Raw genomic sequence first — 27,873 nt, forward strand, 5'->3', positions numbered from 1 at the left:
CGGTGTACTTGTCGCTTAAGAGAGATTCATTCGAATATCCTTACAAGTACCCGCGGAAGGCGGAAGGCCGGAGAGAAGTGTCCTCAACATGACCGACACGGTTCACGTAAAAGCAGCTCTTGAAGGACTTTCGTCTACGAGCACTGAGTGCTTTAAACGGCTCAAAATTACAACAACGTGTGTGTCTATAGGCATAAATAGAGCTGGCGCTTTGGGACCTCTTATCGTCCTGCCGGCGCGCCGTGCAGCCGCCGGTCGCCCAAAACAGCGATGGTAATGGTTCTCCGAAGGGCTCGCCGAGCGACAAAGAAAATACTAATAAGGATAATAAAAACAAGCTGCCTCCACGCTTTATAAGGCGCCTTTGTTTCGGAAGCTAGGAAGTGTGGTCGCCGTGGCAACTAGCTCGAACGCACCTTATTATGCAGTCTCTTCGCTGCTCTGGGAGGTTCTGGCTGACGTGAAAAACCGGTCCGGGTCCCGACTTTTTAACTCGCTAAACTTTTCCGCACGACGGGTGGGAAGTCTTTCAGCCGCTGATCGGGCCGAAAAAAAGTTTGGCTTTGCGGGAAACTATTTTTGCGCCGATCAGGCAAGCAGACTCCTTGTGGCCGCTGTTTCGTAGTTGGAGTTACTCCACAAGCTTTAGCGCGTGTGTTTTGACGTGATCGATATGCACGACTTTGATGTGAAAAAACAAAATAAAAAAACGCTTGCTGTTACACTACCGTTTGCACTTATCTCAGCTTATGACACTGAATTTCTGCAGTAGATCTTCTGGCTACTACCTATTTCATACCACGTACAGTAAATGATGGTATAACTTTTAAATTAGGACACCATTCATTGCGCTTTTAGCATTTTTACACACCCATACAGGGGTAGTTCCTTCTTTCTTTATAGATGGCTAATATCCTAACCCAGAAACTGGTTAGAACTCAATCTCAAACCACCCCTGCTGGAAAAAAAGTAATCAGACTTCCTATATAAGCGTTTAGAAAAGATAGTTGTGATCATTAGTTCAAGCTAGTTATTGTGTGGTCTTTGCAGGCTCCTCTGATAGTGGTAGTCGTTACGAATTCCTGGCGTTTACTCAAATTTACTGTGGTGCTCGAGTTGCATGCCACTTTGCTGCGCACTGTAGCTCAGGAAACATGAATGAGGGTCTTTCATATATTACTACATACCTGCATTGCTATGATTAATATATCACACGTTGTTAGCTGAAGGAAGGAAGGAAAATAGGAGGAAAAGAATGGCAGGGAGGTTAACCAGCCTACAGCAGCCGGTTCGCTACCCTGCGCATGGGAGGAGGATGGGGGAGATGAAAGATAGAGAGCAGAGAGGGAAGAGAGATAAACACAACACATTCGGCAGCACACGCCCGCACATTGTTAGCTGAAACTTTATAATTTAGGTTAAGAACTTCAGGTTGAGGAGAAACGACGAGATAGCCTCGTGCACAAAGAAAAAAACCTAGCTATTCAATTAGAACATGCAATGCAAACACACATACAAACCCCTCGTATCAAAAAAATAATCAATTGTCCTTTAAACATTCCAGACAAAAAGTTTTATTCGAAGAGGCCACGTATTTGTAATTTCTGCATTGCGTGGTTGAGCCCTTGTTTTAGTCATAGCTAATATTGAGATCGTATATTTTTAGCATTTGCATTACGTCACATCGGGGAAAGCTAGCCCAGTGGCTATAATACCCACATCTTTCTCATTACTCAATTGATGTCAATTTTCGCTTAGTCATTTTTGTTGTATTTTCACCAATTATTTTCAGTTACACTTCATGCACACCTCATTGCTTCAAGTTACTTTAAGTTACTCCTACTTACTGATAGATAAACTCATTTTCCTCTTATTCATTCTAACTTTATGTAGAATGATTTAATTCGCTCGTAATTAATGTGCATTCTTTATTGATGTTTGATGTCTCGTATGCACTCTTCAAGTTTCTGGTACTATTGGTATGTCGACGGCTACTTTTAGAGTTTGGTGACACATATAAGCATTTAGTCTTAGTGATGGCGCGTGTGCTCTGTGCAGACGACCGTATAGTATTGAGTGCATTACCTGACTGTGACTTAAGGAACAGCGAGTATTTGTAAACGGAGAAGATGTCTCAATGTTCTGACAACTTCAACAGGCTGTTTTACTGTTCTAACACAACCTATTTGTGTCTCTCGTTTCTGTTGTCGCAGAACAACGCAAACATGAGAAAAGAACCAATATAAACAGACACTAGTGTAAATATATTGTTCTAACCTGGGCCCCTCATGTGGTGCAACAATGCAAAAAAGATATGGTCTTCTGCTAAAACTCGTACTTCCGTATATGGGTCTTAACGTTGTCTTCTTTTTGTTCTACGGTACATCAACATAATCCTTCGCGAGCCTCGGAATTTCACGTTTGGGGAATGAAATAAATGTTAAAAGTAGCCTTATATAATTTGTCTACGAGCTTAGAGGGACTAAAAATAAAAGCGATTTTTTTCGTCTTGGTGAAGTGATTTTTCACAGTACCCCAATCAGCGCGCTTTCCGCCAGAAGACGCTTGCGAAGTGACAAGGAACAGAGAGATAATAAGAGAAAAGCAAAAAGGTCAATCAGAATCATAGCACATGGTTTACTACCCAACACTGAGGCAGGAGAAACAGAAAGAAAAAAAATTGCCCGCAGCTTCCCTCGGGGGCACACTGAGGAGGATGCGGAGCATATAATTGGTTAACGGGGTGTTAAAGTGCGACTTACTTGGGTCGATGGCTAAATTGGTTAACGTGGTTGTGAAATGGGGTGTTAAATTGCGACTTACTTGGGTAGATGGCTAAATTGGTTAACGTGGTTGTAGGAGGGGGTGTTAAATGAGTGAACACGTACACACGTATGAAAAGGGCGGCGCTGGTCGAAGGGACGTCGATCATTGTGTTTGTGGATTCGTTGGAATTCATTTCACCGCGACCTTGGACGTCGACGCGCCGTACAAACCAACCGACGAGCGGCAACTGAGCGAGCGAGCGCTGACCTTGAGTACATATTCAGCGCGACGGCGCATGCACTGTCAGCTGTTGAATGTTCTCGAAGGAGAAGCGCGCGCGCGGCACAGATGGCGACGGCGCGACGGCGCATGCGCTGTCAGCTGTCGTATGTTCTCGAAGGAGAAGCGCGCGCGGCACAGATGGTGGGCGACGGCGCGACGGCGCATGCGCGCGTGTCAGCTGTCGAATGTTCGAGAAGCGGTGCGGACGGCGCGGACGGCGCGGACGGCGCACTACAAGGCGCGAGTATAAGATGCTTCCGCATCTAAAATATGAATGAAACTGGAAGGAAAAGCAGATGCACTAAAAAAAAGCGCAGCTTTCACTATTCACTAAGCCACGTGAGCCTTCAAACAGTGATACTGGATGGCCTTGAAGACTAATATAGTAGTTTTCACCTTGATTTGATTTATTTGTGGGGTTTAACGTCCCAAAACCACTATATGATTATGAGAGACGCCGTAGTGGAGAGCTCCGGAAATTTATACCACCTGGGGTTCTTTAACGTGCACCGAAATCTGAGTACACGGGCCTACAACATTTCCGCCTTCATCGGAAATGCAGCCGCCACAGCCGGGATTTGATCCCGCGACCTGTGGGTCAGCAGCCGAGTACCTTAGCCACTAGACCACCGTGGCGGGGCAGTAGTTTTCGCCTTATTTCTAGGCCTTAACTAAATGATGCATGTAATTGAAAATTAATATTAAGCTTTGATTATCTATTTTATAGAAGAACCTACCATAGTAAAATTAACGACAGTGGAGTTTCCGACAAATAATGTATATGTCGAAAATTATTTCTTCCTTTTTTCGAGCTCCATCAGGCAAAGTTTTCATAATGAAAAGTTACAAAGACCGTCATATTACTGTCTTTCAAAAATTTTATATACCGACGCCACCTGACACAACATATAACTTTTGCTTTCTACCCTTTATCAGCAACGTCACTTTGCGTTCACGAAAGCATTAGGCATGAAATGCACAACAGCAAGAACAAAAAGAACAATAAGTCTCATAGGAGCCACGACACTTGCTGATGAAAAAAAAAACGATCCTTCATTACTTACTAACGGCGTATGACGTACGAGAAGACCATTCAGCCACGCTTGCGAAGCCTGTTATGCATATTGCCATTTATAAAATGAATAAACGATTAGTGCTTCTTAGTTCCAATACCAGCTCGTTCGAACCACAAGTGCTGCATCTGAATCTTTTGTACTTGCGCACATCTTGCATTTAGACTTGTCCTTTCTCAATGCCATGATTTGTTTTGACTAGTTTAGAATCATTTGCATTTTACTTGTGCCATCTATTATGACACTTACCTGGGTGACTAATTCGTGCACTCTGGGCCAGAAAAGCACAATCTCGGTCGTCACGACTCAAGCATATGCAGTGTGATTAAAAGTTATATTTGAGAAAGTAATGATGTCATATTTTACATACCGTCCTAAACTTTTTAAAAACCTTCTTAAGCGCTTGATTAAAGTGTGTACAGGAAGCTCTCACAGATACAACACTTCACGTCAACACATTTTTTTTTTTTGCATAGGACACCGTTGCTCACCCACTGTTTGAGCCTCGACAAATTGGAGACCGTTGGATAAAAGTACAGAAGAGGTATTGCGTGCGAGAAGAATTCAAATGACAAAAAAACCTGCACAACTAAATAAACTTTCCGAATATATTTGATTCATGCAATGAAAAAATTATCTTCCCAAAGATTCCCTTACAGTAGTGAATCTCTGGGTCTTTCGGGAAACAAGAATGTTTACGCAGTCGTTAATTTTTCACGCATCTAAGGTCGTAGTGACAATGTAATCGAACCTCATTGGCATACGCCAGTCCAAGCATTTAATTACTCTGTGACGTTTTGGTAAGCCGGAAAGGTATTGTTTTTGTAGTCTTTTCAACCACTGTGCTTGTTAAAACATAGTGTAGCATATTGTACACCAGAAGTAGACCCTTACAACACACTCGCCACGGACAAGTCTATCAAAAGGAACATAAAAATAAAACATATAAAAAAGTGACCCAGAATAACTGCGCAATCGGCGTCACGTGATAATCTTGCCAAAAGTACAAAGATAAAAAAACAAGCAAATAAAAGAAAAATCCATCATCGGTTAGCTATTTTAACGCCATATATGCAGCCATACTGTTGGACAGCAAAAAAACAGCAAAAAAACACTAAAGCCCACGTTATATCTACCCCCCCTTATAAAAAGTACTTAATTGTTGTAAGTATCTACTTCTTGTCCTCTAGTTTGAGCTAGTTTGAATAATATGTGTTTGCTAAATTTGGTCATTTTGACAATTGCTTTGTCCGTAGTTCATTTCCATATCAGATCACAGTTATCGTGATCTTTGCCGAAATACGTATTCGCATGTTTACTTGGTACAAAAGATAAGGTAATAATTATTTAAAAATTTACGTGACAAACCTAAATAAAATAGATAATTGATGTTAAAATGCAGCTGATTAAAATATTCATCACCTCCTTATCAATTCTGAATATTTACTTGTAGCAGTGCCGACATATGAGACCTTTGTTAAGGCCATGAATTAGTGTTGTGCTTTTTTTGCGATTGGCTGACAGTGTGCTTGCGCGATAATTTCCATGTGCAGGTTCTGTGGATACGCAGGCGGGACTACAACGTACTCACTGTGGGTCTCGACACGTACACGGCCGACGATCGCTTTCAGGCGGTTCACCTGGAACGATCGTCTGACTGGGCCTTGCAGGTGCGCTACGTGCAGCTATCGGATCAGGGTCTCTACGAATGCCAAGTCTCTTCAGACCCGAAGATCAGCTACTTCGTTAACCTCACCGTACTAGGTAAGTATTCATGAGCACACGTAGGAAGACGAATGTATTGAGGGGCCTGTTTTCTTGTTTCTTCTCAAACGCTGCCATAAGATTTCTTGTTAAACGCTTTCCCACACACACACACACACACACACACACACACACACACACACACACACACACACATATATATATATATATATATATATATATATATATATATATATATATATACATATATATATATATATATATATATATATATATATATATATATATATATATATATATATATATATATATATATATATTAGCAAAGGTATCACAATCTCACACATATTTTATTATTAAACTAAAATGTCCGTAGCCTCTGTTGTTAATCTTACGAGGCCTAACGACTGCCTTGACCTCTGCTGGCGCCTTGTTATAACTTTTAGGGACCCCCTTTCGCAACACCGATACAACAGGGTTCTCGGCCTCAGCCAGGGAGCGCTGGTCACAGCCCAATCGACACTGCCTCCATTAAACGGGATCCCTCTAGCAGCCCGGGGCTCTTCCTGCTTGGGCCCTACGCGACGAACCGAAGATACGGATAAACACAGAACACGGCTGAACAGAACAGAAGCAACGACGCACCGGCAGTGGGAGCCAAGACACGAGGAAATAAACGCAGCTGCCGAGCGGTTCTCGGGGCAACACAGAGGAACCCACACACTATCGAGACCCAGTGAAAACAAAGAACCGGTTCATTAGCAATATTGCCCTCTCCGTTCGCCCCCCTTTCTTCTCTCTACGAGGCGGATAACCCGTTCCTTTTGTCTCGCGGCAATGCTTGCCCCGACTTAGTCGGCCGCCGGAGGCCCACACCGCAACGCCCTTGCTATCTTGATTATCATTCTTGCACCCCGGTCCTTGATAGTTTGCCCCCACCCTCATCATTTCTCTAGTCGTTGCGGGCCTCACAATGACCGCTGGCATTAGCAGGGTCATAAGCGCAAGCCCACCCTCGGAGGCTCTGCTCGACGATTGGGAGACCGACGCATCTGTTAATAGGCTACCGAGTTGTCGCTTCGCCCGAATGAGCACCGTTCATTCGCCCCTAAAGCTTGAACCTCCACAGCACGTGTCGCAGTCATTATGACCACGCATCCAAACGTTCTCGCTGAAGCAGTGCTTTACTTTCGTACAAGTGTTGTAAGGTGCACTGGCTGGACGCCGAGCGACACAGGGTGATAGGGTGTTTTATTTGCAAGATATAGATGGAGTCCTACGCGTAACAAACGCTGTTACAGAGTAATAATATGCCAGGCACGTTCGCGCCCTGATGCGGCACTCTTCTAAGCTTCGATCAAAAGCCCAATTCCAGAAACCTGCTTAGGGAGCACAGTGATTATTGCTTTCTACTGGTACGTGGTCAAGCGGGAGTAATTCTTCAATACTGCTCAGCGAACACGCAGCATCCCAGGATGTTAATGTCATAGAACAGATTTACCAGCTTTCGGTCATTTTGTGCCTTGAAATAGTTACTTTATTTTTTTACTGGCTTATTCTTATGGCCATGCCTCTGCATTTGGTCAAGATTGGTTTGTGAACAAGTGGGCAACGGAGTGCCGAGAGAAATTCGCATGATGTGACATTCCATTCGCTGTTTCCATAAGCCCTTTTTTCGAATATACTCACCGTGTTTTCGAAGACAGCAAGTGATCACCGTGACGCCAGAGTCATGGCAGCCACTGCGGCTTAGTTCACCAAATTTTGTGTACTGCCGCACATTGAGCGTCGATACAACCGTTGGCTGCTGCGACCATTCGACATCAATCTTGTCTTTTTTATCGCAGTGGCAAAAGCGGTCATCGAAGGAGGTCCGGACCTCTTCATTCGCACGGGGAGCTCCATCAACCTGACATGCGAGATAAGCCGAAGCCCTGAGCCGCCGCATTTTGTCTTCTGGTACCACAACGATCGCATGATCAACTACGTGTCGGCCAAGGGAGAAATCACGCTGCACAAAGGTGGACCAGACAGAACCATTAGCCGACTTTATATCCGCAAGGCAGTCTCACTTGACTCGGGAAACTACACCTGTGACCCGGCCAACGCCGAGCCTGTGTCCATCAGCGTCCATGTCGTGAACGGTAAGGGCATGTCTTGTTAGCAGAGAAATAAGCGAGGCGATAGGTGTCACATGAACGCAATACTAATGCCAGGGCATCATTGTACGCGAGAATGTATTCCATGTTCAACGCTTGTCACTGACCTAATTTTCTGATCTATTCACTTCACTTCTCTGCTGGTAGATTTTATACACATATAGAACAAAGAAAACAAAAACAAAAAATGCAAGGTCGCTTCACAGAGCTACATTTCTATTTTCAAAAGGTCATGTGCTTTACCGTTTGCTTCCTTCATATGCATACAGAGTGAATGCGACATTTATGTTACACAAATGTAGAAGATAGGGCGAGTTGGTTCGTCGTAATTGAACTGGTATAGCGCATTACGGGAAAGAAGAAATGGCCGAGCAAACCGACGCCAGAGGACAGAGCGCTACGCTAAGTTATAACTGAGCTTTATTGGCAAAGTGCATCAGATATGTAGACTTGCGCAAGCATACAAAACCACTCGAACATAACACCAAGATTAGACAATGCTATCGTAACGTCACAGACCAAGGTTTTAGAGATGATTCACCTGATTTAGAAAACTACACCCAGTTTTTTATGCTTGGTGCATTTTTTCTAATAAAGCTCCGTTGAAGTTAGCGCTCTGTCCTGTGGTGTCACTCTCCTCGACAGTTTCTTCTTTCCCGTAATGCACTGCACCTGTTCAAGCAGGTTTTAGGTTAGCCAGGCGTACTTTTCTTGAATATTTGGAAGTATTTGTGGAGCTCAAGTAAGTATACACTATTGAACACGATAAAAAGAACAACATAAACAACGAATGATGAAGAAGAGAGAATAGACATGACAAGTAAAACACCTGAAAAGCATCAATTCCGTTAGATATGTGTCTATAGATCTTGTTCGTTTGTTAACAGTGACACATACCCATTGTGGAGGATTGTAGGGTTTCCAAAAGCTTCTGCCATAATTCTTCATCGTCGTCAAGCATAGCAAAAAAACCAAAAAAATCCATAAAGTTCCTTGCAAGTGTGCAGCAGGTACCACGCTTTTCGAAATAGTCACAAAAGACCGCTTAGTGAATGCCTGCGAACTACGCAATGATTAATGGTGTAGTGAGTACATTCTCAGTACAACTACAAAACATTTCTCGCCAAGATATGATCACTGAGCGTCTTATTACATTGAAATCATTTAAAAGATCACAACATGGTTTACGTACGCGCTTTAGTTGTCCACCGCCACAACCACCAACACCACCACCAGTGTGTGTAATCACTATGGCGCAAAATAAAAACAAATTTAGTAAACGAAAAAAAAAGCCAGGCCTGCGCGGAAGGCGCAGCACACTCACAGCGAAAGCTAGAAAAGCAGTCTTTCATTGATTGATATGTGGGGTTTAACGTCCCAAAACCACCATATCAATATGACAGACGCCGTAGTGGAGGGCTCCAGAAATTACGACCACCTGGGGTTCTTTAACGTGCACCGAAATCTAAGCACATGGGCATACAACATTCCTACAGTCACCTACCACAAGAATCTGTTCTTAGGCTTTAAGAAAAATAATGTGAATTAAAAGTCTCATGTGAGTACAATTTCTTTTCTACATGCTACCAAAACACTGTCAAGATAATGCGTACTTTTGCACACTGGAGGGGAAGTAACAATTCATAATTTAAAAGGGGTGGTATCCGGGGGAACACAAGCCTAATGCTACAATTTCTCAATCCGAGCCTAACATTCTGAAAAACATTTTCGCCCTATTGCATAAGTTACTTGATACAAGGATCATTAAACAACACCACGTGTCATGCGATCTAATCGAAAAGAACAAAAACCTGCAAGATGGACATTTTTATCTGATGTAAGCCAAATTTTTAGGAGAATAGTATTATCCAGATTAAAATGATTGCAAAAGTAATGTAAATCAGTTGAGGCTGAGAATATAGAACGGCAGTTCAGCTGTAGTACCCTCAACTGACCTATGGCGTTAAGCGCACCGCAGAGGAGCATGTCGCGCCCTTGTTAGCATCTTTACGCGAAATAGCTGATTCATTCTGTTTAGTTTTGAACTTGAGATCGCTGGAGAAAGGAGATCTGGTACGTTTATTAGTTAGCATATTGAGTTCCATATTCATTGTAGCACTTGTGCTAGGCTGAGGCGTATGTCAGTGCAAGTGCATCTGTGTTCCTGACTGCTTAGCTTTGTCTGCAGATGTAGACAGTTCGTCCAACACTACATTGCATAGCTGAGCGGCATCACTAGTATTGTCGGATAGTGCAGGTTCTGTACTAGTCTGTACTGCCTTTTGCACAGCAGTTTCAATAGCCTGCGATAGATCTGAGCCTATATATCTTGTTTCCATATTAACTGTGACACTTACCCATTGTGTGGGATAGCGGGGTTTTCAAAAGCTTCTGCCATAATTTTTCATCGTCGTCAAGCACAGCAAAAAAAATCCAGAAAGTTCCTTGCAAGTGTGCAGCAGTTACCACGCTTTTCCAAATGGTGACAGAAGACCGCATCGTGAATGCCTGCGTACAACGCAGTGATTAATGACGCAGTGAGTATCCTGCAAATGTGCGTGATAGTTACCTAAAGAGTGTTTAAGAAAGGCTTTGAAAGGCCGCTCTTCCAACTTGCACTGTGACAGTGCCGCGCGTTCCGCGTAGGTCTGGCGGTATTTTAAATTGTAAAGTAAATTAAGAATATATCGCTGGTAAAGGCAGAATATAACTACAAAGCAGCTGCATTAGAGACGCCCCGAAGCACGAGTTATAGCCGACACTGGGCTGGCTGTGGTATGTACAGTTATTTATCATAGAACCGGTCTTTCTTTAACATTTGCTTTCTGAGCTTATCAATATGCTATTAAGCACACCTCATTGTTCATGTGAAGTCATTAAATAAACTGGAAGATTACGTGTTAACCAGTACTTTATAAGTTCCTTCTTCTGCTCTCAGTAACAGCAAAGTCGCTCTGCTTCGAGCACAATAGATAACGGAGCAGATCTTGCAAAGCTAAAACGAGATTAGAAACCAAGTTTGTTTCTGAAACTGGCACGGGAAACTCGCGAAACAGTTCTGATTCAGATTTTTCTTCTCAAATGCATAAATATTGGCCTGAAGTTCCCATTTCCATCTGAACTTTTTAACGTGCAAGATCTATTTTTTTTCTCACAGCTGCTTTGCCGTCCGCACTAGTTGGGACGTGAAAACCACCTCATCATCACTCATTTTTATTGTTCTTATATCCCAAAGCATACGTTAATGTAGTCGTTCTATTTCGTAATGCACTTCCTTGGTAATAGCATATTGAATATGCTGTCTAGTCTTGCTATGCAAAGATAAAGAGCATATATAGAACCAAGCTCTGCTCCAACGTTACTGCGTACTTTCCAAATGAGCTCGTTTTATGCTTAAAAGACTACCATGTTGCGCATTTCATCCTTTCATAGGGATGTTTTCGAAAATTGCCTAACAAGTAATTTTAATTAAACTATAGACCGCGAATGCGCAATCTGTTCAAAAGCTGTTTCGCAGAGCTGTTCTCTATATTTATCTTCGATTGACTGTTAAAAAAAAGCGAGAAATAAGTAGAGGAAAAGCAAAATGCAGGGAGGATAACCTAGTATAAAACACTCGCAGCGCTCTTTACGAGTTTACGCAAGACGACCGAAAGCTAGAAGCAATCTTCTTTTTATGGGGCGAAGCTTGTTAAGCCGTGAGTCTGTACATACATGCATGTTTCGCTTGGTATACGTGACCATCTAGTTCTGACTCACTGTACAGATGCCGACAGACAGACAGACAGACAGACAGACAGACAGACAGACAGACAGACAGACAGACAGACAGACAGACAGACAGACAGACAGACAGACAGACAGACAGACAGACAGACAGACGGACGGACGGACGGACGGACAGACAGACAGACAGACGGTCGGACAGACGGACGGACGGACGGACGGACGGACGGACGGACGGACGGACGGACGGAGGGACGGACGGACGGAGGAACAAACAGACAGACGGACAGGCAGACAAACAGACGGAAGGACGGACGGATGGGAGGATGGACGAATGGATGGATGGACAGATGAACAGATTAAGAGATTGACAGACGGACGGACTCGACTCCTATGCCAATGCTGCAGGACGGTCGACAATGATCGAAAGTTTTTAATAACCAGTTTGCTACACTGCATAGAGGTGGGGAAAATAGGGGTCGGAAAAAGGGCAGCGAGAGAAAGTGATTAAATAAAAAGCAAAACAGGAAAATGCGCAGATGTGCAAAATGTTCCAATCAGACCCATTTTCGATTATTGGTAGAATGGACAAATAGTAGCGCTTGCACAGCCTTTATTCAAGACTTAAAGTCCTGTCAACGCAGCAACATTTTCACCCGAAAGTGCTCAGTCACCCAATTTATCGAGTGCATTGCAACGCGACTGTCTCTGCGTACAGTATACTGTGGGCAGTCTCAAAGGATAATTTATATCATTTTATAACAGCCGCTGTAGTCACAGGCTGCGGGAGCTATTTATATGCGGCAGACATAAACATACATAAATGCCACTCCAACTACAGAATGCTAAAAGTAGCGCCAACTTCGTGCAGTGTTGGAGGAATTCGAAGACTGAGATTTGAGTCTAAGGAACATAGTCGTGGTGTAACGACGATAGTTATAGCGCCAGAACAAAACGACGACACAGAGACAAGAAGGACACGAAAGACACGAGCGCTAACTTCCAGTTGGAAGTTAGCGTTCGTGTCTTTCGTGTCCTTCTTGTCTCTGTGTCGTCGTTTTGTTCTCGCGCTATAACTGTCGTCATGCCATACCAACTAGCCCAAGCTGCCACACGTGGTGCAACGGTGAGCAAGCACGTGGAGTTTCTTTGCAGCGTCAGTCCTGGAGACTGGTATTAATGTTTCATTGTTTTTTCTAGGAGTGAACGGGCAGCTTGATCGATATGTGAGGTTTAACGTCCCAAAACCACCATATGATTGTGAGAGACACCGTACAGAAGGGCTCCGGAAATTTATACCCTCTGGGGTTCTTTAACACGCGCCCAAATCTGAGCACACGGGCCTACAACATTTCCACCTCCATCGGAAATGCAGCCGCCGCCGCCGGGAATCGATGCCATGACCTGCAGGTCAGTAGCCGAGAACCTTAGCCACTATACCACCGCGGCCGGGATTGTCGATCATCTTAAAGTCATTTGAATACCAATGAAAAAAAAAAATTTGTTCTCCTTTCTCAGTTAAATGAGCCAACTCTTCTGCAATTTGAGCTATATACCATTCGCTCATGTGGGCAGTGGCGTGAAAGTGACAGAAGACACTGCCGTGCCACAGTGCCACCGAACCTGGTCTATTTTTGTGCCCGTTCACCGCTGATGAAATACAATGCGACTTCAGGCGCGGTGAGCTCTGCTGTCGTCGATGTCGTAGTGTGGGTTGTTAAAGCTTTCGAAGTGATCCGCATAAGTTAGTAGAGAGGATTATACGAACACTCCTTTGTAGTATAGCCAGCCGCAAGAAAATGCATAGTTGTTCGTCAGAGATGAAGTTGCTTAGTTTTTCAAAAGGGGTCTTGGTTCGGGAATCGAAACGAGGACTAACTTTCCGGGATTGTTACTTTATCGATATATATAACGAACCAATTTCGCTTTCTAAAACATTTCGACGCCTTGCAAGATTCTGAAGAACCACTTTTCAGTTTTCCGCATTAGTGTTGGAGCGCCACCCTTCAAGCTAAACGATCTAACTCTCAGAACATTAATGGCTAACTGTGGTGTTGATAGTGCGAAAGTAGGGGAATCGTTCCATCAATTCGTTTCCTGAATTATATGCCAATCAAGAAATTCAAAGACAATTAAGCCAACACTTACACATGGGTCTGTATTAGAAGGATTCTTAACTGTCCCAGAAGAAGGCTTGCGTTCAACAAGCCTCTCCAAACGACTGTGATTGGAACGCCCTGCATGTGTGTGCATGTGTATTTTTCCTAATTAATTAAATTATAAAGATTTAAGGTTGTTTAAATTTTGAATAAGTAATAGGCATATCTCTCCGTCTCTTCTTTCTATTTATTTCTCTCTCTCCCTCTCTCTAACAGTTGTGTATTGATTTTTGCTCACTTGAATTGAAAGGAATTAAAGAGGATTAAAATACACCATTTCCGTGACTGATATTCGAGCCCCCAACACACAATGGTCGTAAGTACGGATCCCACTGACGGAAATGGGGACAACTGAGAAAGCATAATATTGTTTTTTTTCCTTGGTTTCATCTTACATCGGTTTCAATACTTGTGTGGGCTTGATGGGCATTCTCTTTTTTACCAGTCAACCTGCTTGCCTCTTTGTAAGGTAGGAGACGGCATACGCTTCTGCTTGACTTCCTTTCCTTTCCTTTACCTCTTTCTCCCTTGCGTCTACTTCCGGCTATTCCGAACATGACTATTTCCGCGTTTGCGAACGGCAGGCCGGCACCTGTTACCAAGATGCATTTGGTGCAGCCGGCGAAGGAGGTTGCAGTCTACCGCAACCTCCTTCAGGTCGTTGGCAGCGAGAGCTTGTCAGTTATAAAACACTTCTATGTATCTCACCTCCTCACCTTCTCTCTCGTTCTCACGCGCACATTTCTCTGACTGGCAGAGTCGCATATAGTGCGCGTTATTGCTTTTCGCCGTTGCTACGTTTCTGCTGTATATATGGCTTGGTTGTGTGCCCTACACAGGCGGATGTTCTCCCGCTACAGGCCCTTACCTCAGCGCTCCCCGGGCGTCGGCGTTGAATTGCTGATATTTCGCGAATCTAAATGGCTCTTAGTGATGGCAAGGGGGAAAGACACAAGGGCGTCATGAAATAAAACAGAACGACGCCTCCGTGCGCGGAGTGGCGCTCTTGCGCGGGCGTCAGTGGCGATATGCTGCTCCATACGCAGCCCCACTTTCTTCTTTCCTCGTCAGTCTCTGGCGCTGTGAGGCGTTATGGAATGTGCTGCCACTCGTTCCATGGCATGGACCCCAATATCGACCACTCTCGGTTCACTTTCTACTTCTCTCTCTCTCTCTCTCTCTCTCTCTCTCTTTCGTTCGCATCTTGGAAGGGTTCTCCCCGGCGGCACGGCTTTTTATTAAATTTTATGTCCTAGAATGGACTTTCAATTTTCCAACCTTATTTTTGTTATGTTTTTCTGGTTATATAAAATATGGCGAGCATTTTTTTCTATTTTTCCTGCCTCCCCCAACAACCTCCTTTTTTTTTCGTAAGTGAAAACAGAATGCCGCAGCAAGGCGTACTATGCCGACGGAGAGTGCACGTGCGAAGCAGAACGGGGCGTGGAAGGAACTGATGCAAATCCAATCGGCTGCAGGATTTATTCCTTTATTATGCTCGTCGTTTTGATGTGTATGTTCGTCTACTGCAGCCTGAGTGCACTACTGCGTAACACGGCCGGGAAGGACGATGGCTGAGCTACTTTTGCGTGGAAGTAGATTTAATCGCGCTTCGCAAAGCGGTTCTCGCAAATGTTTTTCCCGCCGACTCCCATGGCGCAGTTTATTGGCGCGCACAGTTTTGAGATGCGGTGTTTTTGAGAAGCATTATTTCTCGATCAGATGGTTGATATTTAGGCTTCCTAATGTTCCAAATGTATTTCTAACGGCAAAAAAAAAGATGTTCATGCTGCGTGGAACCACATTTGAGTTAGCTTTTGCTGCTGTCAACATTTGCGTAAACAGTGGGTAATTTTTTTTTTCCATAAATTTTTTCCTATATCTCATTATTTACCCTCTCTTCACATAAGATATACCCATCAAGTCAATATTTGTTATTAAGGGCATAATTTTTATCGAGAAACTGGTGACACACATGAGATTTAAAAGAGACGTTGCCGTAGCAATTGGTTTATAGAGCGCTATATAAAGCCCTCTCTAGAGAACATGTAGTATAAAAGGTAATCTATATAAATTCTTCATATTTTGGCTTCTTAAATGTTGCCCACATGGCCGATGATTTCTTCGGAAGAATGATTACTAGCACAAAATTAAAAAAGGGGGGTTACAAAGAAATACCTTCATATACAGCATGTCAGCTGCGCACTATGCCCATTTATTCAGTGATGAAGTCACTTTCAGTGAAATGATAAGTGCACCGAAGATTCCGGGATATATTGAAATAGCTATAGGTTCTGGGATATTGAGAGAGACTACAGTGTTTGCGAAAAAATCATGATCTTTGATACTTCAAACGCGCTTTTCACCTATCTGACGCTAGTTGTTTAGCTATAATTATCAAATATGAATCTGATGAGCGTAATTCAAAGGAACGGTAACCGTATTGAGAAGCGTATTAAGAAATAGCACTACGTTCCTTATGCAGGCTCCACACTCCACTCAAGTTTTGTTTTGACAACAGTATTGTGCAGTATAGTAACTTCGTATTTGACGAGTCGAGCGCGAAATACGGAGTGTCTTTTGTAAGCTCATGGTCAGCATTTCGATGGTGTCTTCAATGGTTGTAAGTGAGCTGTTTCGCCTAACAGTGATCGATTCTACAAGCATTGCTGAATTTCTCACGCGTTCCGTTTTTTTAAAGAGACTTTTGGCCATGGAGTCCTTTTGCGACAAATGCAAACTGCCACTATCAAGAAGTTTACCTTCACGAACACTTCTGGATCCTACTATATTTACCACAGCTCTTTAACGCTTTGGTGGTCCTGTCCAATACTTCACACAGAGGGCAGCACTGATATAAAGAACTGGTTTAAAGAAATATCTATCCTTACTATACCAATCAATTAAATTGATGATGAGGTGGCTACCTTTATTCAATAAGCAATTAGGCTCTAAAATAATGTGTTCAGAACACCAGAACAAAGAAATATACGCACTTATATGAACACATGCATGTTTTCTCCTCGGAATTCGGGTACAGAAGTTTAGAGCTTCTGTAATATCACCTCCTTTGAGAGTGACATGTTTCGATGATGGAAAGAGTGAAATACTAAAGTTCGACTATCGCGTAGACGGTTTTACGAAAACTGAGTTAATCCCGGAAACGAGTAATTCTGCAATCGCTTTGAAATCGTGGGCTCCAATAAGGTGAACAAGATAGGGAGGTTGTGTTATGCCATATTTATTGGCAACCATGGTGCTGACAATAAATGTAATCACCAGAGCTCCTGGCAGTATGCAGAACATGGACAATTTAGAGCCACTAAGCACCGGCTTTAAAAAAGCTTCTTTTAGTACAATCTTCAGGGTTGATTGATTTGTGGGGTTTAACATCCCAAAACCACCATATGATTATGAGAGATGCCGTAGTGGAGGGCTCCGGAAATTTTGACCACCTGGGGTTCTTTAACGTGCACCCGAATCTGAGCACACGGGCCTACAACATTTCCGCCTCCATCGGAAATGCACCCGCCGCAGCCGGGATTTGATGCCGCGACATGCGGGTCAGCAGCCGAGTATCTTAGCCGCTGGACCACCGCGGCGGGGCCAATCTTCAGGGTGTTCATTCATTTTTGCAGACCCCAAGCCTTAACGAAACTGCGCAGACAGTGTGTGTTTCTGTGGCTGTGTGGGCTATTGTGTGCTTATCAGTTGAGCTGTGTTTTTTTTATTTTATGCATTGCATACCTACATTGCCCCACTGGGCATTATAGCTAGCAGAGGAAAGGGGATTAAATACCAAAAAATATACTAAGTAAACACACTCACAAAGCGTGGAAAAACACATCGTTGTTCAAAATGTCTACAACGTCTTACGATAGAGCATTCCACTGTCTTATAGCTCGTGGAAAAAAAAATAATACGTGATGACGTCACCCTTAAAAGGAAATTGTCGAACTTTCAGAGCATGGCCACGTGTCGACGAGATGTAAGTGGGTAACTTTAAACACTTTTTTTGCTCAATGCCGGTTTTATAATGCTATACAGCATGTAAAACTTCAGTTTAAGGTTTTTTCGCCTATTTCGCAAAGCCTTCCATGATTACTTACGTTTATTTTTTGCATGTTTAACATCTAGAACTGTTGAGTACAAACTTGAACGCGTTGAACAGAAAGTATGCGAGCTAAACAGTTGTTTCTCTGCCCAGGTCTAAGTGTATAATCTCAACCATCACACAGGACCTGGAGTAGCTTGTCAGGCAAATAGACAAGCTAATATCTCCAGAATATCATTAACAAATTTCTCTCTCTTCCTCTTTCTCTCTCTGAATTAGCATAATGTCTCACGTTTCTTACTTCTGTTTGCTTTTTTCATCGCAGGCGAGAAGCCAGCGGCAATGCAGCATGACGGGAAGCCCCTTTCGTCCTCGAGCCCTCCGGAAGTGGCGACGGTGCTCACCGAATTCGGTGTTCTTCTCGCCCTTTGTCTGGCGACTGCGTGTGCCAGGCTGAGGTAACAGAGTTTGGCCCTGCCTGCACACAAAACGTCGAAGCTGCTGCGTCGACGGTGCGCTAAACAATCGTCCACTAAGGCTTGTTCTTGTGAATAGAACACTGCGACCCTCTGAATCGAAATCCACGGAGAAAACACGGATGACTCCACAGAGAGGGTTGCCCGCCAGATGACATTGTCAACAAGCCGAATGAGAGACTCGCGAGAAACGCTCGTGCACATCGTTCATCGCCGATGCCGTTTTTTTTTCTCATTCAGTTTTTCTCTGGTCAATTTTATGTGTTTTCGTTTCCCGTTCATTGACGGCTTTTCATTGGACCTGGCCGCGATTGTGCACAAGACTCAAATGACTGTTCGTGATACTCGATGTATGTTCCATAGAGTTTCAGCTTGAGAGCTGTATTAGTGTATAATAGAGAAAAAAACTACGTAGAAGAGGCTAACCAACACATACGAGAAGAAAAACGTGATAACGCGAGGTGGCGATTGAGTGAAATCGGTAAAGCAGTGACATGAGGAATCGGTAAAGGAAAACCTACGACGGAAGAAGATTGAAGCTTGAAGCTCACGGAAACTTGTGGACCTGAACACAACATTACGATACAACTTCAACACCTACATTCAGCCACTACATCATTGGTGCACCGGTGAGTATGCGAAGATAAGGCTCTCGCGTGCCTCTCCGTGATACCTTGTGTTTTCAGAGAATACGGTACAGGAGTGCTATGCAGGATCGCTCGAGTGTTGCAAAACTCGGGATCTTTCCAAGCTCTGAAGACACCCCCTGTTGCACTAGCCAACAGTACGAATAGGTCAAATCCACCCTTCAATGCGGTACGTTCCAATGGTTACGACGCAACGCGGCATTGTCAAGGACGGTCGACAAATTTGGGTGGTGTTTTGAAACTAGAGGCATCATTTTTTTTCATTTGTTTGTCGCTCCCCTCAGTGCAGAAGTGCGCTTATGATATAAAGGTCTCACAAACATTCCCTGATCATATTTTCTAAAGTACGGGCTGTGTAAATTGATCTTGAAGCTTTTGATGCCTCCTCTAAGCATCGTTTAAAATAATGAGCATAGTGGCGTCTAAAATTAGCTCCGACCGAGTGCCTTGAAACATCGCAACCTCAATTAAACCTCAGGCCAGGTGTTTAATGATCATAGTCAGCCTATACATTCTAAGGTGAGAAAAAAAAACAGCACAAAATGGACGAAGCCACAGAAACCCAGTACACATTCGACATTTTTGCGCTGTTTTTTTTCCAAGTAAGATTGTACCAACTCGCCCAAGTCAAAGTCTTACGGTACATTCTAGCGCGCTACTCGGCCGGTGCGCACCCTCTTCGTCTGCAGCTCCCCGAGCACGTGTGACCGGATAATTAGCCATTTGGTTGAGTGGTACCTATACTTGACTAGTTAGACCAGGTCATTATATGACTAAGCTAATTAAGCAAAGTCCTTGTAACACTGACGTAATTACACCACATATAATGAGACCGTGCTAATAAAAATGGTAAAACTACGATGTGGTAACTAAAGCATGATTGTTAACACTCTAGCCAAACCATGCTAAGATGATAGTTTTTATACTTTGCTAACTAATATAAAAATAATGGGTATCCTTCTTCCTAGGGTTATGATAAAAGGCTCCATACTAATCAAGACCATGCTAATTACACCCGAGGAAGTTATATTATGTATGCTTACTACACGTGAGGTAAATTGAAACTTTAACCATCTAGAAAAAACTGTCAGTGTAATCAAAACTAAGACAGAGCGGATGCAGTCTTCACCTCGAAGTACACTGAGTAGACAACCGAATTTCAATACTGGAATTAGCTATAGGTGATCACATGATAGTCTATGTCTCCAGCCTCGCAAAGTAGTGAAAGGTGGAGAAAGCAGTGAAAGGTGGAGAAACTATTTCGGATCCAAAGAAGCTGCTGCTTAGCATCCACCGCATGCAACGCTTGACAGTCACACCAGTACCATCACAGTCACGAGTTGAATTGGGGCTTTTCAAGGTCAACGACTTTGTATTATAGTTCACACGTTAATCAGTTTGATTGACAGACACCCACTGTTGTCCGCCCACCATGTTAACTCTTGCCAAAGAGCCGTGTTCACGCCGCAACACCAGCGGGCGGCACCAGGCAACATCATCGCACTCACGACATATCTACTCATAGCCGCGTCACCATCGATATGTCTTGATATCTATCTGCGATATTTGACGGAAGCGAAACGAGCCGCATAATAGTGCTGCGTGTGCACTCTTGCTGCCTTCGAGGTTGAAAATTAACATGCGGCAGATGGAACAAAAGAAATTGCCAGAAAGAGGACAAACGGCTACGAACACACCTGCGAGAGGCGCGATGTTGAGTTGGAAAAAAGATAGTGTGACAATAACGCTGACGTCGCTCCATTGTTGAAACGGTGACTAAGTCACGGCGCCTACGTGTTCATACACGGCGTTTTTTTTTTTTTGATAACCACCGCAAAGGTCTCGCATGCGTTTCTGATGACATTCGCATTCTTGCACTAGTGTTTATGAACGCTACTACGTCCTCCGCACTGTCTTCATGCTATGACCACCATAGGGGAATCCCGGTGCAAACTCATGTTTCGGATAAGCTCGGGCCATCCTCCATAGCACACGAGCACACGATAGCTATTCGTGTATTATTCTTACATAAGCACCATACATTGTTCTGCTTATAAAGTGACTAATGGCTTTCCTAGTGACACTCAAAAAGACGCTAAAACGGAGGGATCAATTGTTTTAATCTTAGATCCCTATTAGCACTGTTCTCACCACGCTGTAGGAGAATGTGAAAGGAAAACCGTGTTGCCGAAAAAAAAACCCGCAAAGCTAGCCTAATAAATAGGCTTTGCGAAGCGGGTGCATTTTACATCCCCTTCTTTGAGTATTAGATTTTGGGAGCGTGCTGTGGAACAGTCATCATGTGGCGACATCTACACACAATCTCTTTTGGTTCCTTAAGCTGAGCGAAGGGGGGGGGGGGGGAGTGCACTGTTTCAGCCTCACGCCACCATTAATTCCAAGCTTGTGTAGCAAAGTCGAGTAATGTATAAACCGCTTTAAGCTGTGCATCACTATTTTCACACTAACGGCTTTCGTGAAACTTTTAACTCTACCATGAGGATAGAAGAAAGTTGTATCAGCCTTTTATGGAGGCATCCTTGCTTTGTCAAACTTAACTACGCGCTCAGTTAACCAGCTCATAACCATATTGACGGCCAGCAGTCTGGTGCTTTATCCATATTAGAGACCAAATGCGTTTGCGACATTGTACCGAGCAAAGCGTGAGTAATTAACGCTTCCATTAGTGCAGAAATGCGGCTCAAGAAACGAAGACAATCGGCGATATTAGTGTTAAAATGTTGCTAATAATTGAATTTCGCTTTTTTTTTTCTGCAGGTCCACTTGGTCACGTTAATCACGAAACCATCTTAAATATACGAGCCCCAGTTACTCCAAGGGGGCCATGCTGTTCTTTGAACCTCAGGTCTTTGCGACACATGTGAGCATCACAGCGTTGTAAATGTAGTTCAGGTGCAGCTTTTGTACATTCTGTTTAAGTGGCCACTCATCAGCAGAGCAGCCAACAACGATAAGCGCAAAACAAGAAAAAAGAACACAAAATGCCGTGCGCATTTCTTGTTGGCCAAGACTGTTTGTAAAGTGGTCGAATGTGTCTGCCACGTTGTTACGGGTTGTAATGATGTCTTAAAAGCACTCTATCGCTCTGCATGTATCGTTAACCTAGGTATCCTTTACCACGCTAGGAAATTTTTGTTGAAGGTGCTCTATCTTGCGATAACTAAGAGGCAGACGAGTTAAACAAGAGAGCGTTCTGTGCAGTGCTGCTTGCTTAGATGTCTGACAAAGGAGAAATTGTACATAATAAGGTGTATGCTTATTAAGCCCGACGAAAGACTCAATAATGAAGGACTTGAAAAATTGCTCTTTAAAATGCAAAATAAAACTTCCGTGGCATGTACATAATATAGGTAGGCAATTGTTGTATCGCTAATTGCAGCCAGACTAAGAAACTTTTTATTTGTGAAAATTCTAGTCAACGTAACAAAACTAAACCAGGTAAAACCAAGTAAGTAATAAGTGCAAGTGCTCAAGAATATATTGCTTTTTCAAGTGAATATAAACTTGTTATTCAAAAAGGAAGAAACTTTAATGGAAGTTTTATACATATAGAATGAGAAGAAAATAAAAAGATACGTATGCTCAACATTATTGAAATTCGCTCTGCTGTTTTCGAATTGTTGGAGAATTCAATCATGTGCCGCGTGCGCCTACATTTCAACTAACACAGTGAAGTTGGTTATGTAAATTTTGTAAATAAATACCAAGTTGAAATTGTGGAACCATGTCGTTGTCTTCTTGTGAACGGAAATGAGCACATTGTGAGGATAAAAGTTATAAGCCAGCAGAACAGAAAAAGAACCCTCTTGTCGACATAATTGCAGGAACTACTCAGGTTACTGTAGAAAATTCCAACGTCGTAGAAATCTGCACCTAAATGGCATTTAAATTTGTCATATTTCCCCGATAATTTATCTCAGACTCATCAAACAAGTAATCAATAATTTTTTATCCTTTCTTTTTGAGTGTGCATTGTCCGCAATGCGGGACAAGAAAGCAACAGCAATAGCTTCAAGGGCATTGATAGACTTTATGAACTTCCTAAAATACCGCGTGTGAACATGGATGCAAGAATGAAGGAGACAAACACCGACTAACAACTTTAAAGCTGGAAGGAAATAGGGAGTACGAAAACATATCTGTGAATTGCCATGCAATAAGGAAACCTATCAATATAGGGAAACCTTGCATGACTGGGCTCATACGTGAAAGATAACTCTTAAGGCATCTGATTTAATCTTCGTACATGTTAATCAACGGTTGGCTCACGCATGTGCAACCACTATTATTGATATGTCATGCGTCAATCATGAGACATGTTTCGTCATTCCTATCCCGCTACAAAATTGCGTATTCATTGAATTTCGACACGCACTCGCACTCTGGACAATTTAAAAATAGATAGGAAGATGAGTCTCCTGTTAGCGATCTCTTATGTCTCATAACCTCTGGTTAATGCAACGGCCCGTGTGTGCTATGTGGAACAACCACCGTTAAAAGGAACATTAAAATCACACTTTACAGCAATCAGTGAATTTATGGGTGTGCTTTACGCAACAAATATTGGTCAGCTTTTTATTTCATTCACTCGCTCATTCTTTCTCTGCTTGGTGGTACAAATCTTACCCAGCTTATTCGAAGTCGTAAAAACAACATTAACGCCTTGTGTACATCACACTTTCTTCAGCCTGTGAGATACACAATGAATGTACAATATCGACACGTTTCTTTTCATCGCTTTCTGCAACCATCATTGGTCTTAACAGACTTCTCCAAACGTTGGGTGACAGTGTCCAGTGCAACAAGAGGAAAACCTACGTTAAAACCACACGCATAATTGGCTTTGAAGCCATCGCTCAATTAGTGCTCACACGACCTCGTGAGGGCCTACTGAAGAGAAGATGTGGCAATACCATTTTTTGCAACCTTCGAGTGCTTCGACGAGGAGTTCAACAGCTGTTTGAAAGATCTAAGAAAACACTTCTATAGCCTATGTAGTTTTTCAGAAACGTGAAAGACATGTCTAAAAATTAAATTCCACTATTCTGAGGCAACTTTTTAAATAAACTTTAGCCCTCCTTTATTTACTTGAAAATTTTTCCTCACTGATGATCCCACAGTTTCAATGTACTCATCCCTAAAGTAAAATCGAGCGTTCGTCCACGTAACAAAACGCCATAACGATAGAAATACCTACGCAGCTTTCCAAACTTGTGTCTGTCATTATGGGCGAGGTATGAAAGAATCGGAGTAACCTTGCAACCAATGCATATTCATGATTTCTCCATATAAACGCCTTCTTTCCAACCTATACCAGCGTCGACATAAGCACATAAAAAGAATTTCTCAAAAAGCCCCTGTAGAAACGCCACAAATGAAAATACAAAACGTAAAAAAAAGGAAAGGAAAAAGAAAATAAAAGTGAGACAAAGAAGTATTTCAACATAGACATTGCATGTCTTAACTGTTATACTGTATATTTTGTTGTTATAATTGTATATTGTATGTGCTGTGGACTTCATACATATGGAGCCTTAAACCTAAGTGCTCTATGTTAGATATCTCTAAAGGATAAGGTGTAGCCGGTGCCTAATTTGTGCGACAACATCTTCTTACATGACGTCAAAAAAAAGGCTAGCCAGCTCCGCATCGCCTTCAGGCTTGGTGATATTAGGGTGAGGCTGCATTATTGTTTTTGTTATTGTAAAATGAGTATAACCTCTGGATTTCGTTTTTTAGGTGCCACCACTGTGGTCTAGTGGCTAAGGTACTCGGCTGCTGACCCACAGGTCGCGGGATCGAATCCCAGTTGCAGCAGCTTCATTTTCGATTTAGGCAAAAGTGCTGTAGAACCGTGTCCTCAGAGTTGGGTACACATTAAAGAACCCCAGGTGGTCGAAATTTCCGGAGCCCTCCTCTACGGCGTCTCTCAAAATCATACGGTGGTCTTGAGACGTTTAACCCCACATATCAATCAAGCAATTTCTTTTTTGGCATGGTCTGTAGCTCCAGCCCACGCGCTTTTCAGAAATTTCAAAAAAATCTACATTGAAGAATTGAATTGTATTCTCTAACGGCAATAATTCATAACATTATTCATTTCAATTTATTTTCATTTCAAGCATGAGGGCAGGCTCGGGAGAAAAGTGACGTGTGTCACTTGGGGAGAACACGAGTGTTCCTAGCACATGGCAAGCAACGAGGACATGAGTAAGCATAGATCATGGAACATTGCCTGTGAACATGGTCAAATCAGATATACCGTCAAATTGACGCAGTACAAGTGAAAAGAAAAATACTTACAGTAAGTGTATGCACAGAAGTACTATAATTGACAAGTTTTTTACCGCACAAATTCACAGGTTCAATGCAAAACATGACAGAAATACAAACTGCTACATTATATACTAGGAATGTTATGCCTAGAGATTGTAAATACTGTATATATATATATATATATATATATATATATATAAATATATATATATATATATATATATATATATTTATATATATATATATATATATATATATATATATATATATATATATATATATATATATATAGTATGAAAGTAGGTGCGCTTTTATTCAGCTGACATTTCGACGGGGGCCCGTCTATTTAAGGTGGGGCTTATGTTTTGAAAAATACAGGGCTCCCGTCGAAACAAAACGATGGCTGAATAAACAGTTGTGATGAAAATCGCATCTACTTTCATACTTATAACCTTGCGGCAACCGAAGGTATTCTTCTACATATAAGCACGCATTTATATACTTACACAATCTCTCTTGGTGTGTCGGTACCTTTACCCCCGTTTAGCGTGGATACGCCCATGTCGGCGCTTTTCGGCCCATCTGCATCTTGACGACACTCGTACATGATGAACGATTCGAGAAATAGACCTTGTGGCAGTTGTATAAAACAGTGGGAGCGCAATCAGATCGGGGTGTGACAGCCAGAAGAACATCGCTGATTGGACGCAAAACTTGGGCCAATGTTGACAGTAAGTTAACCAATTGAACACTACGGCCGGACTGGAGAGAAATGACGTGAACGTCGGGTCCGCCCGCACCCAGGCTACAATTTTCTCAGGGCGAGCGTAAGCAGGGAACGCAGTGTTACAGTTAGGAGAAGCAGGCGCACGATGTAGAGCTGTTTTCGGTATGGATAGATGCTATGAGCTAAGCCAACACTTGTGCTGAAGTCGCCATTTTGCAGTGTGGTAAGGCGTTGACGAAGTTTAACATTTTTTAAATACGCGCCTGATCGGGTGGGTGCTTTGAAATAGATTACTCTTTGAGCATTGTCAAAACTTCATTAGTAATCGCGAAGCACAGACGCACGGCAGGGGCTAATCAGGAAGGCCTCAGTCATGATGAATTACTACTCTTTGCCGCTGTAAGAGCTTGACCCCCCGCCCCTCGTTGACCAAGTGCAATTTGATAGCAGACTGTGAAATATATACAATCCGCGTTTGTATAGCCTCTAAATTAAGTATATGTGAACGCGTTGCAGTGCATGGAATGCCCGGCTACTGCTGTCGCGGGCTGAGTGTTCATGGGTAGGATTCCAGTTGAGGGAAGTGTTTTTTTTTCCGATCTAATCACCTGCATTTTTTTACTTCATTTGCGTAACGGAGTAATGACACTCGTCTTGATGACCCCGGCATAAAACACTTTCATCTTAAAGACACTCAGCCTCAGCGGAAACTACAAAAAACAAAACACTTCCATATTTCCGGAGTCCCGCCTTTAGACTTTTGAGACAACCAACAGCATGCCAATTACAAACTTTTATTTTAGTTAGATGGCTCATTGCCTCACAGATGTTTTCAGAAAAACTAATATAAAATAAATACGCACCCTTTAATAGCTGCCTAGTGTCATAAAAGAGCGTGCTCATGATTGGAGTGCATATATATGACGTATTTCAGCACATCTCACTATTTCCCATGTTAGTCGTATATGTGTCACCCCTTTAAAAATGATAGAAAATTATCTTACATTTTTTTCCCAAGTACAAACAGACCACGCGTTCACGCTGACGAACATGAAAAAAAAAAACGTTTTCTAATTCTACTAGCTCACCTAACCCTTTCATGCTTTGCGCTAAAACAACTTTAACCCCAAAACGCTCTCTCACCGCGGTGATAAACACAACTTAAGTGGTCCTATATTTTCCACTCGAACAGCACCAATTCTTCAAAACCAGCCGGAGCTCTCCAACAGGCACCGAAAGGGAAACCATGCACTAGAAAACAAAACGTCAAAAAAAACTATGGGAGACCCTCAGTAATCCAAACTCAAGACAAAATCTACCATTTCGTTCCGCACGCTAGACGCAAACAGCGCATTCATTTCATTGGTTGACTCCCACCGAACAGGAGAAAAGACGAAGCAAACATCCGAGCCAAATCAGATCACCGTCGAATATAACTCGAGGCTTTCCACGGGCCGCTTTTCATTTTTTTCTGTCTCACCATTGAAACAGATCTCGGCGGTGCAATACCTCTAATGGAACTTATCGATTGTGCCAGCCAAAGTGGAACACACTTGAGACACGGCAACGAGACGCTGAATCAAAGCTGCGTGGCGGTGGTTCCGGCGGTGTTCATCGAGACGCGCTTTAAAGGCACCTCGCGCTTCAGGTTTCAAAAGTGCGCGCACGCGTTCGACATATACGATGCTGTAGACGGAGAAATCCATGCTTCTTTAAAGTGGAGAGGAGGTCAAAGAACAAATAGTTGTTAGGCCCAGGGCTATAAGAGAGAAGGAGAGGCCA

At 42.9% G+C, this 27,873-nt stretch overlaps 1 protein-coding gene across 1 annotated transcript in view; it reads left to right on the forward strand.

The window, feature by feature from the left end:
- The window catches only part of LOC119186943 (zwei Ig domain protein zig-8), a 209,735-nt gene extending 190,983 nt beyond the window's left edge, over window positions 1-18,752 (forward strand). Inside the window, exons 3-5 of the mRNA XM_037435291.2 lie at window positions 5,675-5,885; window positions 7,694-7,990; window positions 18,270-18,752. Of these exons, the coding sequence (XP_037291188.2) occupies window positions 5,675-5,885; window positions 7,694-7,990; window positions 18,270-18,406 (645 nt within the window). The 3' untranslated portion in view covers window positions 18,407-18,752. The remainder of the gene's footprint in view (window positions 1-5,674; window positions 5,886-7,693; window positions 7,991-18,269) is intronic.
- Window positions 18,753-27,873: the final 9,121 nt, after the last annotated feature.

Source organism: Rhipicephalus microplus, unplaced genomic scaffold (genome assembly GCF_043290135.1).
Source record: "Rhipicephalus microplus isolate Deutch F79 unplaced genomic scaffold, USDA_Rmic scaffold_47, whole genome shotgun sequence".
Lineage (NCBI taxonomy): Eukaryota > Metazoa > Arthropoda > Arachnida > Ixodida > Ixodidae > Rhipicephalus > Rhipicephalus microplus.